Here is an 18,869-nt window from a genome sequence, read left to right as displayed (position 1 = left end):
CAGCGGAAAGGTGCAGTGCGTGATGCAGGCTGAAAAAAAAAACATCTCCGGAGAGTAGGAGGACGAGAGTTGTGCGAGTCAGTCTGTTGCAGCGTGAAGGAAGGGAGAGAAACGGATTACGTAATCGTGAAGTTGTGCGGGAGAGTTGGGCTGAGCCACAATGCTGTGCAGCCGACACAGAACGGGGTACCGTTCACTTAAAGGGATAGTTCACCCAACAATTGTAATTAGCCCATGATTTTCTCACCCTCAAGTCATCCTAGGTGTATATGACATTCTTCTTTCTGACGAACACAATTGGAGTTATATTAAAACATATCCTGGCTCTTCCAAGCTTTATAATGGCAGTGTTTATATTTTGAATTCCATAAAAGTGCATCGATCCATGATAAAAGTGCTCCACACGGCTCCGTGGGGGTAAATAAAGGCCTTCTGAAGCGAAGCAATGCGTTTGTGTAAGAAAATATCAATATTTAAAACTTTACAAACTGTAACCGCTAACTTCCGCTAACTGTCATCCGCGTGTTCATGAGAAACTGCCGTTCCAGCGTGTGACGTAGGTCGCTCCGGTGTTTTGCTCCATCCTCTGCGCTTCCGCGTTCGTCACCAGTACTTGCGTCATACTGTACGCTGGAACGCCAGTCTCTAGCCAACGCACGTACGACAGTACTTCAGAAGGGCTTTATTAACCCCCTGGAGCCGTGTGGAGCACTTTTATGATGGATAGATGCACTTTTATGATAGATGCACTTTTATGGATGTCAAAACAGAAACAGCCATTCACTGCCATTATAAAGCTTGGAAGAGCCAGGACATTTTTTTCATATAACTTCGATTATATTCATCTGAAAAAAGAAAGTTGTATACACCTAGGATGACTTGAGGGTGAATAAATGCATGGGCTAATTTTCATTTTTGGGTGAACTATCCCTTTAAGCTGAGCGAGTCAGATGCAAAACTTGATCTAAAGTTTAACACAATCAACAAATGTGATTCTTTCATCCACTATTTGTTAGGGCTGGTTTTAGCTTACTTTACTTTAAAGCCTTGCATCAATGTTTTATCGATTGCTAGGTCCAGGACATGCCAGGACATGGGAAAAGCAATTTCAATGGAACTCTGCAGAGCTTCCTGCGAAATTCTGCAAGCTCAGACTCATTAATGTCGTAGTTATGACATTCAAGTTCTATTTTGTAGGCTGGCATCCAAGTGAGGTCTGACTTACCTCATTTTTGGCACTGATACTGTCTGTTCGATCTTTAAATTCAGGATTCACCTGAAACAGAACCAGAAGTGTTTATGAAAGCCCTACGACATTCACAGAGAGACAAAGGCAGGTTCTTTCAGCATTTTTATCTCAACAATAAGCCCTCTGTCTGGCCTGTGCACAGTGGATGGCTGCGAATGGTTCTATACCACTGTGACAATAACATTGTGAAGACTGCCACCTGCAGCCCACTCTCAAAACCATAAAATATAATAATACATCCCTCCAGAAGAACATATTGTTGCTCAGAGGTTAGTCCTTCATAGTTTAAGAGATCATTAAGAGAATTCAATGAAGTTCACAATTACGTATACTATACACTACCGTTCAAATGTTTGGGTCGGTAAGATTATTATAAAAAATAAAAATAAAAAAAAGCTTAATTTATTTGAACAAAAAGTTTCTTCTTTTACAATATGAATAGTATTAATACTATTAATATTGCTTAATATTGATTAAAATATATATAAAAAGTAATTCATTCCTGCGATGGCAAAGCTGAATTTTCATTGCCACAAGATCCTTCAGAAATAATATAAATCTGAATTGATTCTCAAGAAACATTTTTTTTTTTTATTATCAATTTTATTCTATCTTTACTGAATAAAAGTATTAATTTCTTTAAAGAAATTACTTACTGATACCAAACTTTTGAACATTAAAACATGTCACATAAAAGAATTAGGATGGTTCTTAATATGTTTCTCCGGTGTTAACTCCAAAATAATATAATAATAAATAAGCCACAAATGAGACTAATGTTGACATACAGCAAAAATACATAGCTATAAAATTAATTGGAATATTATTATATCTCATATTGGTCTTGGGAGAATTGGATGAGAAATGTTTGAGTAGCCTATATAGACTATAGAGTTGCCCCAGTACCCTATAACATGCTTTCACGTGTTTATTTTTTCTAAAACCATTTTAGGAGGAGTAAAATTTACATATGAGGCTCCAACAACCAGATGCATTTACACTTGTCTAGTTTCATCTGGAATGAGTCTCATACCACCCCCTTGAGTGATGCGGAATTCGAATGCATCTTACGTATGAAGTGACCAGGTGTAAACAGGCCTAGCGTTCAGATACTGTTACGTCAGGGTCAGCTGACGTAAATACAGCTAAATCGCCCTGGGAAAAGCTTCATGTGCAGTGCAGCATGCAAATAAATGTAAATTACAGGCATTCACACAAACCACACCAGGTCAAACCATATACTACACAGCTCTTTAAAAGGAAAATAGGATTAGTTTCAGGGAAGGACTAGACAAAGTAGATGGAATGTGTACCTCCGCTGCAAGGTAGTTTCCTGTGGCGAGGTGTTTGAAACGAAACAGGCTGTTCCACTGACCGGCTCCTCCTCTGCAGGGGTCGTAGTGGACAACCTGAAGCACACGGGACAGGATTAGATTGAATTTCTTTAAAAAAACATTTTTAAACGGTAGCATCTACCACATTCATAAACCATAAAATGTTATTATGCTACATTTTACTTTATTACATACAGAGAACTTTTAGTTTGTAAAAACTAAACTGAAGAACTACAAGGAAAATACTTTTATTTCATCATACAGAACTATACCTCCACTTCCCAGAGTGCTTTTGAACTGGTGGCGGAGGTTGCTGATTGGCGGAGAGTGGCCCGTAAGAAGACATACTGCTGCTTCTTGTACTCATCACAAGTAAGAAACTTTTCTTGCTCTGCATGAAACAACCTCACCACATCCCCCTGAGTGAAGCAAAATGAGAGACCCACATGGTTAAAAAGATTATAAACCACAAAACAAACCTAAACTTCAACTCCCACATAACTAACATCCCGCAAACAACAGACTCACCCCTTTTAAGACATCATCTCTGTATTCACTATATTTCATGAAGAGAGTGACTTTCCAACTGGTGGTGCAGTTCAAAGCATTAACCTGTCACAACGGAAATATAAAACACACATCTTTATTGAATTTCCATTACTTTTTCATGACCTTTCTTAGTTGTTTGTGGTTATTAGATACAAATCTTTGACTCAAAAGAACAATTCACTCATAAATCATATATTTGTATGGCTTCAAAGCAAGTGTTACTCTTCATACAGTATTATCTTTTTTTATATTTAATATTTTAATGTCATGTCAAAAGCAGGTCTATCTTCATGGCAAGAACAAAATAACAAAAGTCATACACGACATTAAAAAAAAAAAGTAAGGCAAAACAAAAATTAATTCAGCTTAGTACACTTTTTCAAGATTCATTTGATCAACTTCCTAGACGTTTCCAAGCCTGGAATCCTAAACTTCCCTGATGTTTTCAGGTTTTCCAGGTAACTAACGCAACGCATCAGAACCTGTGCCTCATCATGTGATTTCATTAACAGCGCTGTGGAGAACACATCTGGTGCCTGACCTCTTTGCAGCCACGGTTATCCAGGAGTTCGATGTTGCTGGCATGGAGAGGCTGCCCTGCGTTCACAGGCATTAGAACCACTTTATCTCCAACCACCACCTACAAACACACACACACACACACACACACACACACACACACACAAGTAACACTGTATTCCACATCAACTGTTTCTGCTATTGCTCCTTTTCAACAATAAAGGAAACTAAATTACATCACATCATGTGACATGCATAGTTTGGAAATTGGTGTTTTAGAGACATTCTTGAGCCCATGAAATCTAATCTGGAATTTCGTGGCTTTCACTCACACTGGTGTAAAGTATTTGAGTAAATGTAATTAGTTACTACTTAAGTATCTTTATGGTTACTTTGTAGTTCGAAAATATTAGCATTAGCATAACTTCGACTACGTTTTTGAATAAGTATATACTAGATAATCCAATACATTTGTGATGAGTAATCCAATTACTTGTTACATTTTGCATGGCACTTAACTTTTTCTGCAGCAGTTTATTTCCGCTACAAAAGAATCAATATCGCCATCTACAGGGCATTGAAAATACTGTATCTTGTAAGTTTTGCCCTTACTCACCCAGTAATTTGTCAACAAGGTGGTTACTTTACACAAATGCGAGTGCATTAGCATTAGGTAGTTGTGAATCGCAGGTGTTTCATATATGAGATGAGGTCATGACTGCAGCCGGTCATGAGGCCGAAACCAGTGTCCAGTGCAAGAAGGCTTTGACTATTCATTTTACTTAACATCATTTTATGCATCCATCATATTAATTATAACTTTTTTTAAGGATATTGGTTTTCTTTTCCCCTTTTTGAGCACTTGAGCTTAACTGTGACTTGAGTGTTTGTAGACGTTGTGTCGAGTCTGTCGACCTGGATTTATTACAATATTGAGGTGTTGCAATATTACAATATTTCGATTTTAGAAAATAAACATGTGACTGCTCTCCTCACAAATCAACTGTTTCTTGTTTTTCACTGGCATGTCTCTTAGGTGTTGAGGACTAGGGCATCTTTAAGCCTACATTCAATATTAATAAAATACTCAAGTACTGTTGAAATCAGATACTCTGAGGCCTGGTTTCACAGCCAGGATTATCATGATTCATGATTCATGGCTTTAAAACAAACTAACTAAGGACATTGGCTATTAAGAAAGAAAATATGTCACATGGGAAAGAAAACTACATTTGTCAAGCCATTTCGTCTTTAAAGATCAGATACTAATGTAAAACGAGAGCACTAGATATTCAACAGAAAAGAGAACTTGTTTACACTCACTCACACACACACACACACACACACAGCATGCTGCAAGTGGTAGTGAACACAATTTGTAAAGAACGTGTGAGTGAAGTTGGTCGTTTAGCACTCTCTTACCCTCTATACACAACATAACATCATAAGACAACCATGTCATTCAGACTTCAACCTGTGAATGTCAACAGTCACTGTGATGATCTGAAACTGTTGAATACTATTTCATGATTTAATTCAGATTTGGATACCAGTTGCAAACTAGATCTAATAGTATTTGGATACCATTTAATAATTCAGGCTTGAAAGGAAAATTAATCAAGACAAAAATCAACCACAACTTTGTGCGAACATGGTTCTGTAACAGGCTGTTAGGGTTGCATGTTACATGCACGTTAGCATGCTGCATACATCTCTGTGTACACACACACACACTCACATACATGCATGCTGCAAACAGATTATATACCTTCATGATTCAGTTGCTGAGATGAAAACAAGAAGAGAAACCAGATGAGTTAAGACAATAAGATGTTAATGTTATGATGAGGCGATTAGCTTTTTAAAATGGGTAAAAGACCCATAAACCACTGCTGCACACTATTTCAATGTTTTAAAAAAAGAAAAAAACATGATAAACATCAGAAACTACACAGTGAGTGCCTACATTGTCTCCTTCACTGCGTAGCTTCCAGAAAGGCTGGATGTTGAACCAAGAGCCCTCATTTCCCGAAGGGTCCAGAGAAACACGCATGGCGTTCTTCTCCAGCAGGGCCGGCAGACGCTTATTCACCGTCAGGTACTTATTACTCTTAATATGGAGCAGCTGAAAATGCAAGGATAGTGTATTAAAAATATTGTAACACATAGATTACCGTTCAAAATTTTAGGGTCAGCACAAGCAGCACAACGGATTTCAACTTTGGTAATAATAATTTCATGAGCATTAAACCAGCAAATTAGAATGATTTCTGAAGGGTCATGTGACACTGAAGACAGGAGTAATGATGCTGAAAATTCAACTTTGCCATCACAGGAATAAATTAAATTTTAAGATATCCATAAACCATTGTTTTAAATTGTATTAATATTTCACAATATTCCCGTTTTCTGTATATTTGATCAAATAAATCCAGCCTTGGTGAGCATAAGAAATTACTTTTAAAAACATGAAGAAAAAAAACGTAAAAGTTCCAACCCCACACTTATGAACAGTCATATAAGTTAATACAGTATAGATTTAGAAAGTGTAAGTGGGTGTGATATGGATGTAGACACAATATAAGTGGGAGACTAAAATAAGCTGCAACATAGACCAGACATTATTCAGCAGTACGAAGTCTGGTTATGTGAGACTATAATCTGACAATAAACTCAAAGTGAAACACAAGGGCACTGGCACATGGATTTAGCTCCATAATCATGACTTCATAAATCATTAGCTTTGAAAGCAACAGCGGAAGTCAAAAGAAGGCAAGCGGTGCTCAATGCAGAGATAAATGGCATCATGGGTTGAGCCTGATCTAGTCCAGCTCCTCCTCTGTGGATCTAATGGGTGGAGGGATAGAGTTATGGGTAGGGTTATGGTGTGGTTGGACCTTCTAGCTCCACCTATTACGCCCCAAATTACATCCAGAGAGGCGGAGCTGGACATCACGCTTCACCCATGGCTCTGCAGTGAGCAGCCTCTCAAATAAGGGGCCCTTTGGGTCAAATAAGTTTGGTACAATAAAATGTCTGAAACTATGGCTTTGGTGAAAGCTTATAGAACCATTTAGATTAAAGTGACCAATCAAACTTTCTTTCTATTGGTTCGGGAGCCGTATATCACCCACGCTGTCAAACGCATATTTGGCCCTTGAGCAGTGCACTAGCAGCCTTGGCAACAGTGTGAAAACAAACAGAACGTTCTCGATGTCCAGCCAAAAGTGTAAAAAAAAACATTTGTTGATAAGGAGGAAGCTTGACTGTACCTGTATAACCCGACTGTATTTGACAACCTCTCCCAGCAATTTCTTGTTCTCAGTGTCATTTTGTTTCTGCTCCAGTTCCGCAGCATGCTGCAAAATGTGGTAGAAAGGACAGCAAACTATAATTAGCAATGTCAAAATGCCATTCTATCGCATAATCAGTGATTTTAAAGAACTAAGATGCATATCTACTGTCTGCAGCCGGTTCTACCTGTAATTTCTTGAAGAGATCTCCCTGTGAGTTGTTCCCATGTTTTCCCTGTTTTGCTTTCCAGAACTGTCTCTGTGCAGAGTACCTATTCATAGGACACACCTTGAAGAGACAATCTAGACAACAGAAAGAACAATTATTGTACTAGCTGCTGAAGATTTCTGGATACACATTATATATATATATGAATGAATGAATGAAGGCATTTATATAGTTTATTTAAATGCCACACACACACACACACACACAACTGTGAATAAGAGAAATTGTAAGCTGGTTTCAGTGTAGTACTGAATCCAAGCGACTATCATTTGTCACCGTATCACTATCATGTTACTCCAGCAAACCAAATAGATATGATTTCCTTTTGAGGCAAACAAAATAGTTCAGTAAAGACAAACTCAAATACACTTAGACAAATGTCCTATTTGGCAAAGTGACAACTGAGTAAATCCAATAGAGTCAACGTGTATTTGCTAACAGAGTGAAGAACATAATATTATAGAGGGAGCAGTGCAGAATGTCAGATAGACATTTAAGGAGCCACCAAATTGTGTCTATTCCAAAAAAGGAATAAGTAAAATCTAAAGGGTCAGATTTTTTTAATACAGAATAAGACCTCTCACTTGGATTTATTATATACATGCTCATTGACATTGAGATTAGATGAATCACCACATAAACCACATTTATCGTTGGTCATTTTAATAGGAATCCACACAATCAGAAATTTTGCAAACGGGCAAAAGATTTCCCAACAGGTTGACGAGTTTCAGCGCATTGAATGTGACTTACACATAAAGTGAGCTTTACAAATCGCTACACTATTGACAATAGACCTGAAAATAAACTAACGGGTACTTTAATATCAGGGGCTGATTTTTATTTAAAAATACATATTTGACATTTTTGTTGACATTTTTGTAACAAGGCTGTTACATTCAAAGGCACAGTATGCTTGTATTGACTTGCACTGAGCCTCTTGTTTCAACAAAGCCCTCCAGCACAAGAGGAAAATAAGAGTTGACGGTTTGTGCTATTCTGATTCGTGTAAAGTCTACCAAATTGCACTTGAGGAACAACACTGTTTACCCACCTCAGCTTACAATTGTAGTCATTAAGCAACAGCCAGGCACCCTACTGAGATCTCACTATAAAGCTGAAGACGTAGGGCGCAGACAGACTGTGTGGCCTTGGCAAGAGCAAAGATTCAGTGTGTAGGAGGCTGTTATCGCTCAAGGGCCGAGTAATTAATCAGGTGTTAAGAAACACACACACACACACACACACATACAAAGCTACAGCTAGCATAATTATATTGTTTGGTGTTGGGATTTATTTTGCCGGCCACTTTTCTGAATACACTGCAGTGGAACTAAGCAAAGGTAGCGACACTAACTTTATAAATAAACAATTGATTGATTGATTTATCCATAACAAGCGCTTATAATGGCGCTAATATGTTATCATTGGGCCATTTAGTGTGAATGTTGTCGAACTGACTCACCTCTAAATTTTTTTGGTGGGTTTGCAAGATCCCCAGCATCAGGCTGCACCACACATCGGTCATCCACCAAACTGAGAGGAAAAATATGACAACTCATTAGTATTCTTTCATTGAATGATTCAATGTCAACAATTTCCTTAAAATAGAAAATTACTAACAAAACTAAACAGAAACAGAGTTGGCAGCACTTGCTGGGTTGACCCTTCAGGTTGACCCTTCAGAGGATAAGCGGTTTGGGGAATGGATGGAAATACTGTATGGTTTAAACTTCAAAATCATATTTTATTAGAAAGGGTTTTGGACTGAGTCAATTTTTCCTGCGCCCAAGTCCATTTTTTTTGTTTACACCATTCCCTCACTAACATCCCGTTGTCTCATTCACTCGGATGTACGTCATTGCCCTTGCTTGATCACTTGGAATCCTCAATGGAGCTGATTTGTTTTTTTCCGTTATGAGTTTGTTTTACACACCATTGTATGCTTGCCTTGGGCTGCTTCCCTGTGATTGTACTTGTCAAAGGTTAGTCAGTGAATCTTTGTCATTTAGGAATAAATCACGTGGGTGTTTGAATCAAGATCGCTATCTGTTAACGATTAATCATGCAGCTCTAGTAAAGACATTTATAACATTACAAAACATTTCTATTGCAAATAAAAGCTGTTATGAAATTTCAATACATCAAAGAATCCTGAAAATAATGCACCAGTTTCAACAAAAACATTAAGCAACAAAACAGCACAACGGATTTCAACATTGATAATAATAATAAATATTTCTTGAGCAGCAAATCAGCATATCAGAATGATTTCTGAAGGATCATGTGACACTGAAGACGGGAGAATGATGCAGAAAATTCAGCTTTGCCATCACAGGAATTAATTTAACTTTAAAATATGTCAAAACAGTTCTGTTATATTGTAATAATATTTCACAATATTGCTCTTTTAACTAAAGAAATGCAGCTTTGGCGTAATATACCGGTACTAGTTTCAAAAACATCAAAAAAAAAAAAATTACCAACCCTAATCTTTTGAATGGTACTGTCTGAAGCTTATGTCCAAATACATACATTTTTGCTCACTCTTTCCTCAAGACATTCACTGTTTGAACACTGGAAAATGTTCTCTTAGGCACCTTTCTCCAATTTACAGAAAATTTCCATCAGACAATGAACAAGGGGATCAGATTACATAACTTATAAAATGAAAGTGTAGAAAATCAGTCCTAAAGATCAGATTTGAAAACTAAGTCAGATTTGCGTTCAGTCGGTTCAAACTTCAAACAAAGTCAACAAGTCCAACGTCATTTTCTGAAGTCTCGCTGTGGACACTGACTGGTCTAAAAGAGATTTTCAAAAATGTTTCAATGCTTATGAGTGCAACTGCCATGCATCAAATGAGAGTGGAAGTTAGTAAGATACTCTGGGGATTCAAAAGACTGAAGCACATCAGAAAGTACATGGTAGAAGCAAAATGAGAAACTTGAGAATTTGAAAAAAAGACCCCATGCTAAAGCGTCAAAACATCAACAATTTTTTGAATTGGTTTTATTATGAAGAAATTAGACTTAGTATAGGCTTAGTAGAATATCAAAGCAAACAGTTTCCTCTCACGAGGACTCACTTGAAAATGCTTCTAATCCTAAATCAACAAACTATTCAACTCTCTGAATGCAGAGCATATTTGCCCACTCTATTGTCAATGCAAACCCATACAGTCGAATTTAAATTACACACTATCCTCCATCACAGGCGCTCATAACAGAATAAGGTTACAGAAATGTTGAAATCTTTCAGAATATGATTTTATTTTGTTTATCATCAACAATTTGCCAGAGATTTGAGGGGCAATTTAACTGACGAGCCTCTCCTTAAACATAAAGAGGCTTCTTGTGAAAGCTTGGACCAACTTTAGATAAAAGAGGAAGCTGCAGTGCTCTTTGTAGGCCTGATAAACGTACTAACACCCAGGCTTCACCCACTGTTACAGTTACAACTAAAAATAGGCAATAACTCAACGGCAGCTCAAGGTTTTCTTAATGATAGCCCTCGACTCAGCTCGACTATCTTGTGGACACAGATCTGTAAATAAATACGTCAGCAATAAAATGTAGAAGTTCACACCACTGCGCTGAACTGACCGAAGGGACATGGGTGTGTATAGATTCTTAAAGGTTACATGTTGTGTTGACATAGAAAATTAAGTTGCTCATTGAATTATGAATATGCTTCATGAATCAAACCAGCACTACAACATAAAGCTAATCTTCCTTGCTTACAATGGCAGAAGACACACAAAAAATGGATGAATAGTGTGAGGTCATACCACACACTGCAAAACAGAACATTTAAAGGAAGTGCCACACAGCAGTTGCATTACTTTTCACCTTTTACTCTTTCAAGCTCATACACAAGAGCTGGGAGACAGTAGTGTTTCCCCAACCTTCTTGTACCTCAAATACTCTTTCAACAACAACAAATCAGAAATGTGCTCTTTTAAACTGATAACAAGTATAAATCATCAAGTGAAACCCATAATTTATGTTAATGAAAAGACTGGCCCATTTTACAGACAGGGCTTCAATTAGGGCATTTAATTCTTGTGTGCATATATTTTAGGATATGTCAGTGCAAGTTGCTTTCAGTCAAAACAGCTCAAACATACATTTTAGTCTGGGGCTTGATTTTCTCATCCTCAAGCCATAGGTGTATTTGACTATCTTCTTTCAGACGAACACAATCAGAGTTATATTAAAAAAGATCCTGGCTCTTCCACGCTTTATAATGGTAGTGAATGGGACCCAATATTTTAAAGCCCAAAAAAAGTGCATGCATTCATCATAAAAGTAATCCATACGACTCCGGGGGTTAATAAAGGCTTTCTGAAACAAAGCGATGAGTTTTTGTAAGAAAAATATCCATATTTATAACTTGAACAACTAAAACTACACAAGTCAACTTACGCCAAAAGAGTAACTTCTGACGCAATGTATGACGTAGGATAGGAGTAGCATAAGCTTAAACTTAAACGCCTCTTGGTTCAAACAAATAGGGCTGGACAACAAACTCAAGCTCCTCTTATATCGAAATCCTCCGATAATTTTCCTTTAAAATCCTCGTTTGGGACTTCTCGTTTTATTTTGCTCTTTCCTCTCTGCGCTTCTGTGTTCATCACTTTTTACCGGAGCTTACGCTTCACCAACGTCCTACGTCACGCGCTGGAATGCGATATATTCAAAATATTGGGTCCCATTCGCTACCATAAAGCTTGGAAGAGCCAGAATATGTTTTAATATGTTTGTCTGAAAGAAGACCATACACCTAGGATGTCTTGAGGCTGAGTAAATCATGGGATCATTTTCATTTTTGGGTGAACTATCACTTTAAGCCTTGTCTATGAAACCAGGGGTATATTATATGTGGCAGGCCAGCATATTTGTAATATTGGCATATTGGTGTGGGAAAAGCTGTTCTATTTAATTATCACAGTTATACAAAGAGTTCATCTTTCATATTTTATAAGCATTGATGCACTTAAAAACATTTTGAATTGTTTTCTTTAATTATTAAAAAATAAAGTTAATTTCATTATTATTCGTTTCTGTGCTTTGAGACAGAATAAAGAGCACTGAACAATTTAGCATTGTGAAAAAGAAAGAAGACCCTTCAACCTAATGTATGAATTTCCTTCTACATTAAGAAGTTAAATTCTCTGGAATGGCAAATTAGCAAAGACCTGATTTTCAAGTCTATAACATCAAGTAACAGCATGTTTTCCCCAGAATTTTAGAGCATACTTTCTTTTTTTTCACACAATGCTTCATCATTACTTCAAGGTCATTAAAATAAGGATTAAGTGAGGGAAGATATGACCAAAATCTAATATCACATTATGAATAATTTTAATTCACAATAACAATAACAATATATATATATATCACGATAGAGTTATTTTTGTTTTAAATAAAAAAGTTATGATGATGAAACATTTTATTGAAATTTCTTAAATCTCATCACCAATTTCAAAAATCCCATAAAAAAAACTAATACTAGAAAAATAAAAGTAAAATACAAAAACAAAAACTCAAGCACACTGAATGAATTCAAGTAAACCTCAGTGATAAAATAGGAACAAAGAAAATAGTTACAAGCAAAAGAACAAAAAACTACAATAGAACAAAGACAAATGAAATCGACCTACCTGAAAAACTTTAAGCACTAGAAATAAAAGACTACAATAGAACTTTAAGAGTGAATGCACTGATCTCATATACTGATACACATGCGCTTTCTTTAAAAAAAAAATACTTTCACTTCAGACATAAACGACTGTTTATGAGAATACTCGCAAAGGCAGGCATTTAGACATATATAAGATTAGATTAGATCAACCTTTATTTGTCTCACAGGTGAGACATTTCAACATTTACAGCAGAAAGTGGATAGCATGGAATAAAGTAAAATAAGTGACATTAACATAATACTAACAATATCAAAATGAAAATAAATAAATTACACAATAGGCCTACTAAAATTAAAAAGACTGTTTTTACACCTATAAAATAAATAACCAAAGATAAAAACAGTGAATATATGCATAGATGGCATGCTTTTAACAGATAAAAACAAATTCCAATATTAGTGATGCAAAGTGACATTGTGCATTGATTTCATTTTCCACTCAGTCTCTGAGTTGTGGTTTCAGTTTTAATGCTTAACAGTGCGGATTATAAAGCCTCACAGCCGCAGGAAGAAAAGATCTTCTGAATCTCTCCTTCAGACAGCGTGTCATATAAGTGTGTGTATTTAACAGTTCAAGCCCAGTAAGGCACTAAAAAGAATTCTAGGTGCCAAGTTCAGTATCTGTATGTCTCTCAGACAGCGGGTGCATGTACCAAAATGAGTCCTCTTTTGCTGCTTATTGCGCTTGAATGGTTTAAAATCACTTGTTTTTAAACCGCAAAACATAAAAATGCATTCAAACGATAAGCTTTCGAGACATCACATAATGGCAATTCCACGTGAGCATAACCGCGATAGAGACAAATTTCTACCTGTTAATCATGTCTACCGGTATCACCCTTGCACCTTTAATAAGGATAATGAAAACCTCAGAGGGAAGTATGGGGGATTGCATGCAATTTATCAGAAATGCTTTATTAAAGTCTGTCTATCCTCACATTAACCTCTAGGTATGTCTGCATTCAATAGCAATCCCTTATAATTAATAATAATAATATATATATATATATATATAAACACAGAAAGAGCCACTCCACCGAATGATGACTAAGCCAAATAAGTGCTGCAAATGGATTTTTTTTATAGTGACAAATTGTTTTATTGGCTATGCCTGCACACTTCCTCATCTTCCTGTGTATTTGTATAGGCGTATTAAACAAAGACATTAAGTACATTAATAGGATAAGTTATAGAAAGGGGGGTAGAAAACAGGAAAGGTGCTAACAGTTTTACATGCTCATAAATGAGTAACAGAGTGCTTAGTTCTCTTTAAACTGTTTGACAGTCAGCAATCTTCAAAAGACACAACTAAGTACAGCGAGTTAAACATGAACCAAATGCAAGCCTGGTCGGCAGTGTTCAAAGTTAAACATGCTAATTATAGCTCCATTACTTGATGACATGAGTGAAGGAGTTAGACCTTGTCTAAGCAAAAGGATCATTCTTAGCTACAAGTTAACAAATCCTATTATTTTACTTAAAAGAGAAGCTGTGTGTATTTCGTATGTAAGAAATTGAGACTAAAATCAACTACATTTGCTTTTACAACCTTGAACTGATACAGTATACAGAACTAAAGCACCCACATTATTGTCCTTTTAACCAAACTACTTTCAAATTACGGCCATAAATCTTTATTACGTAGAATTTCAACCAATGAAGCCTCTTATCAGTATTTCCTCTAGGTTTCTAGTACATCACAACGAGTCCTTGGTACCTAAACAAAGACAAGCCTTTCTAATTGAAGTCTATTTAACTTCCATTATATCTCTACAGACCCATGACAGCCTGGGAATTAATCCAAGAGATCGCCTTGTTTAGGATCAGATTCAGAAGAAAGGCTTTGGCTATGTTCGGCATGGAGTACAAGTATACTACTGAATACTGTACAGTTTATACAACTGCACAGTTAGCAAAATAGTTTGAAAAACAATAGGCGATATGCAAACAGAAAAAATTTAGTTTTCTTAATTTGCAAAACATGCCTTTTGCAGTCTGATCGACTAATGTTCCATTTTACTCAAATAACGTTCCGTTCATCACAATCGAAATAGAAAGTAAAGTCAAACACAATGCATTCTGGGTAGAAGTACTCCTATAGAATGCAAAAGTGGCCACCTACATTTTCAGTGGCCTTGGTTTCTAAAGTATTTTTCCCATATGGCTTCATAAAAGTGTTCGTTTAAGAGTTATAAGTCATGAACCAAAGTAAACCAACAAGCTGAGGTGAATCACAACATAAACTTTGATTGGAAGCAAAAAACAACTTGAAAATCAGACAAAAAGACAAAAGGTACAAGACTGTGTACTTAACGTCTTAAATAAAGGATAGAACTACAATCCCATGAATTGCATTGTGCATTGTGAATTGCAAAATTGGTGATCTTATATTTAGAAACAAAATATTTCACGTTTATTGCAAAATATTATGCATTTAAATATTTAAAGGGATAGTTCACCACTTCACCCTAAAATGAAAACCAAGTCACCATTTACTCACCCTGGTGTTGTTCTAATGCCAGAATGCCCTTCTTTCTTTTTCAGACCACAAGAGGAGAATTCTATTTTAAATGTCCCGCTCGCACATCCATATACTGTAATGGCAGTGAATGGCGACCAGCACAGATCTCTACAAACGCAATTTGATGAGGTTAACCATAAAAAGTTGCCTCCGACGCGCATGTAAACAGATTAGGTTTTTGTGCCACGTTCTGCTTTGTAACTTTGCAAAACATTAGCAAACCATAGTAAATCTCACAACATTATTTAGAGCAGTTTGTCTCGATCCAAACAAACTCACACACAACATGACATGAAGCGTAGATCTTGAGAAAATCCTCACGGAGTGACATGAAATGCTGCTTGGCTAAAGCTATAGGACTTCTGGGATCCGGACTGTTTTACAGCTGAAGCACGCTTGGACCATGCGACACGAGCGCACAGCTAGAACAGCACTGGAAGATCATCACGAACTAAACCAAACTTGATTTTATGACCTGCCATTCTTTCTAATAGTCACCATGTCAAGCATGAATAAATAACAAAATAAATCAATAAATTGCAACACTTTTTTCTGGGGTTGTCTGTTAAAGGTGCTGTATGGAGTTTTTCTACTAAAATGAATCCATTTTTTATTGCCTGTGTGTGAATGGGTTGTAATCTCACAATAAAATGATCCACTTGGCGGGTTTTGCCATTACATCTGAATGCAAGTATTCTTATTTCTATGTGAAGGCTCCGAGTCGGATTTGACGCGAAATCCAGTGACGTGATACCTGCATGCGCGCTCCCGAGCCTCTCGCCTCGTCTACTGACTTTGCACTCAACAGCGACGACACTGCAACTTTATGACATGGAGTCTCCTAATACTAGGAAAAGACTAGCACAACACAGACTCCAACACAAACTCCACATAATAATAAAATAACAAAAAAAGCACGTGCACGAGCACGAGCACTCGCTTGTAAACGTATTGGTTGCAATCTGAAACATCACCGCTAGATGCCGCTGAAAACTCCACATACGGTATTTTCCGGACTATAAGTCGCTCTGGGGTATAAGTCGCATCAGTCAAAAAATGCATCATGAAGAGGAAAAAAACATATATAAGTCGCACTGGACTAGAAGTCGCATTATTTAGAAATTTATTTCACAAAATCTAAGACCAAGAACAGACATTTAATCTGGAAAGGCAAGTTATTCAGATTCACAATACCACACAGAACAACAGGCTGAATAGTTGTCCGGTATGTTAACGTAACACATTAACAGTTATTCAGCTACACACTAGCACAGTTGTCTCAAACCGGTTCCACGGAGGGCCTAGTGTATGCAGGTTTTCTCTTTTACCTTGAACCAAACTGATTGAGTAGGTCACTAATTGGTTAAGATCTCCCCTCACCTGGTAGTCTAGGTCTTAATTGGGCACTAATTGAAGGGAAAGACCAAAAACCTCCATACACTAGGCCCTCCGTGGAACCGGTTTGAGAACTCTGCACTAGCATAAAGAACATATACCTGGAGGCTGAATAGGCTAAATTAACATAAGCCAGCGAGTCCAACAAGTTACCGGTAAACAAGTTCACCAAGCTCCCGCGATCTCATTCCACAACACTGAATCCATGGAGTTCTTTCTCGGTGTCGCTTCTGAACAACTTCGCCAACTAGAGCGCCCTCTCGCGGCTGTAGACAGTAATGTTTTCTCTTGGTTCATCTCAGTCAGTATGAATTCATTTTGATATATAAGTCACACCTGACTATAAGTCGCAGGACCAGTCAAACAATGAAAAAAAGTGTGACTTATAGTCCGGAAAATACGGTAGCACCTTTAAGTACAGAAGTACTATTTTAAAGGTTTCCTTTCAAATGATAAATCATGTAAATGCCTTCAGGGTGTAAGGGGTTAACAGTGACTGTCAACATAGAGCCCTTACATATTAATTATAACAAGCTTAAATTAATTGATATCGGACGATCACGATGACAAGAAATCTGTAGTCGGTATACGCTGCAGAAATTATGATCGGAGCATCTCTAACAAAAAAAGTATCTGTGTACTTTCTTCACTGAGTTGAACATCTCTGGACAAGAACTCTGTTTGTCTGATGACAGATAGAATGACCGCAAAGCACAAAACAGAATTTTAGCAATGAACACTTAGACTATATTAACCTCGGAGAAGAAAGTACATGTCACGCCTTTAAAAAAAATTAAAATAATCTTTTGAGGTCAGAAAAAGAAAGAAGGGCGTGTCATTAGAACAACACCAGGGTGAGTAAATTATGACATTTTTCGTTTTAAGGTGAATTATCCCTTTAAGCAGTTTGAGTGCTTAGAGACACTGACTAAACCATTGGCAGTGCTTCATGGGAGGGAGTGGGTGCTAGGTCTGTCTTTAAAGGTTTAGAAGTCAAAAATCAACTTAATGGGAATTAATTAGAACTTAATGAGAAAATTAATGGGAATTTTTTAGTTATTTTTCCAGTTGCACTATTGCAGTGTTCTGTACTGTACATTTTAGCAGATGTAGTAGGTCATTAGAGGTTTATGCACAAATTCTACATACTGTACTGTGCACAGTATACATACATGTAAATGTCAGGGACAGTAAGAATTGTATGTTAATATCCTATCCTCAAAAAACGCTGCCTGTCTCTAAATATGGAACAATATGACTGGATAAAAATGCTGCAAGTGTTACAAAAGGCCTAACAAAAACTGGAATGTCAACTATGCACTGCAACAATGGACACATGCAGTCTGACAGTTTACTTTGACACAAAGTCCGCTCATATGTCACTCTTCCAATGCAAGTGCACATTGCTACAACTATGTGTAAACTATGTGCATTTCAGAATTGAACTACACATGAAGTTTTACAAACATTGATACTCCAAAACAACTAAACAGCTGTCGTGAATTGCGAAAAGTTACAGAAGTGACCGTTTCTGCAATCCATCTGATGCAATGCTGCAAAATCAAAATTAATAAATATTTGAGCAAAGAGAAGCTGTACTGTGACCACAGTGAGCGTCATTTGTTCTGCACTTTAATTGCTTGATGAGTCGATGAGTCAAAGTGATTCCACACAACCTGAAATGGAGCTGAGCGTTTCAACGCCATGTGGTTATACATTCATAATCTTTCATAAGACACAAGCAGATGTGTTCCTACATGACGACGTGAAAATCTAATGAAATTCTTCTTGAAACTGTCAAATTACATTTGACGAAGGTTAATAATTAAAGGTGCACTCAACTCACAAAGTTTATCTGTGTTTAAGCACAGTCTTATTCATTCCACGAGTTCCAATGTTTAAATTGACTATATTTTTAAATTGCGCGCATCCTAATTAATATCTTTACTCTGAATTATGATGTTGACTAAGACTCCATGTCTGCAGTATAATGTGTTTGTTGTCATATTGTTTTATTTGCTATACTTTGTAAAGAGCACTAACTGAAAAAGTTTCGATAAAGAGAACATTATTA

The 18,869-nt window shown here is 36.8% G+C and overlaps 1 protein-coding gene across 1 annotated transcript in view; it reads right to left on the bottom strand.

Annotated features, from left to right (window-relative positions):
• itpr2 (inositol 1,4,5-trisphosphate receptor, type 2) overlaps positions 1-18,869 on the bottom strand; it is an 89,989-nt gene that overhangs the window by 70,190 nt on the left and 930 nt on the right. Inside the window, exons 2-10 of the mRNA XM_079621073.1 lie at positions 8,639-8,709; positions 7,132-7,247; positions 6,924-7,010; positions 5,618-5,776; positions 3,674-3,772; positions 3,112-3,195; positions 2,856-3,002; positions 2,563-2,658; positions 1,226-1,276 (exon numbers count right to left, since the gene is read on the bottom strand). Of these exons, the coding sequence (XP_079477199.1) occupies positions 1,226-1,276; positions 2,563-2,658; positions 2,856-3,002; positions 3,112-3,195; positions 3,674-3,772; positions 5,618-5,776; positions 6,924-7,010; positions 7,132-7,247; positions 8,639-8,709 (910 nt within the window). The remainder of the gene's footprint in view (positions 1-1,225; positions 1,277-2,562; positions 2,659-2,855; positions 3,003-3,111; positions 3,196-3,673; positions 3,773-5,617; positions 5,777-6,923; positions 7,011-7,131; positions 7,248-8,638; positions 8,710-18,869) is intronic.

This window comes from Phoxinus phoxinus (genome assembly GCF_949152265.1).
Source record: "Phoxinus phoxinus genome assembly, chromosome: 8".
Taxonomy (NCBI): Eukaryota; Metazoa; Chordata; class Actinopteri; order Cypriniformes; family Leuciscidae; genus Phoxinus; species Phoxinus phoxinus.
Note: the sequence above shows the minus strand (reverse complement) of the source record. Positions and strands in the feature narration are given on the sequence as shown.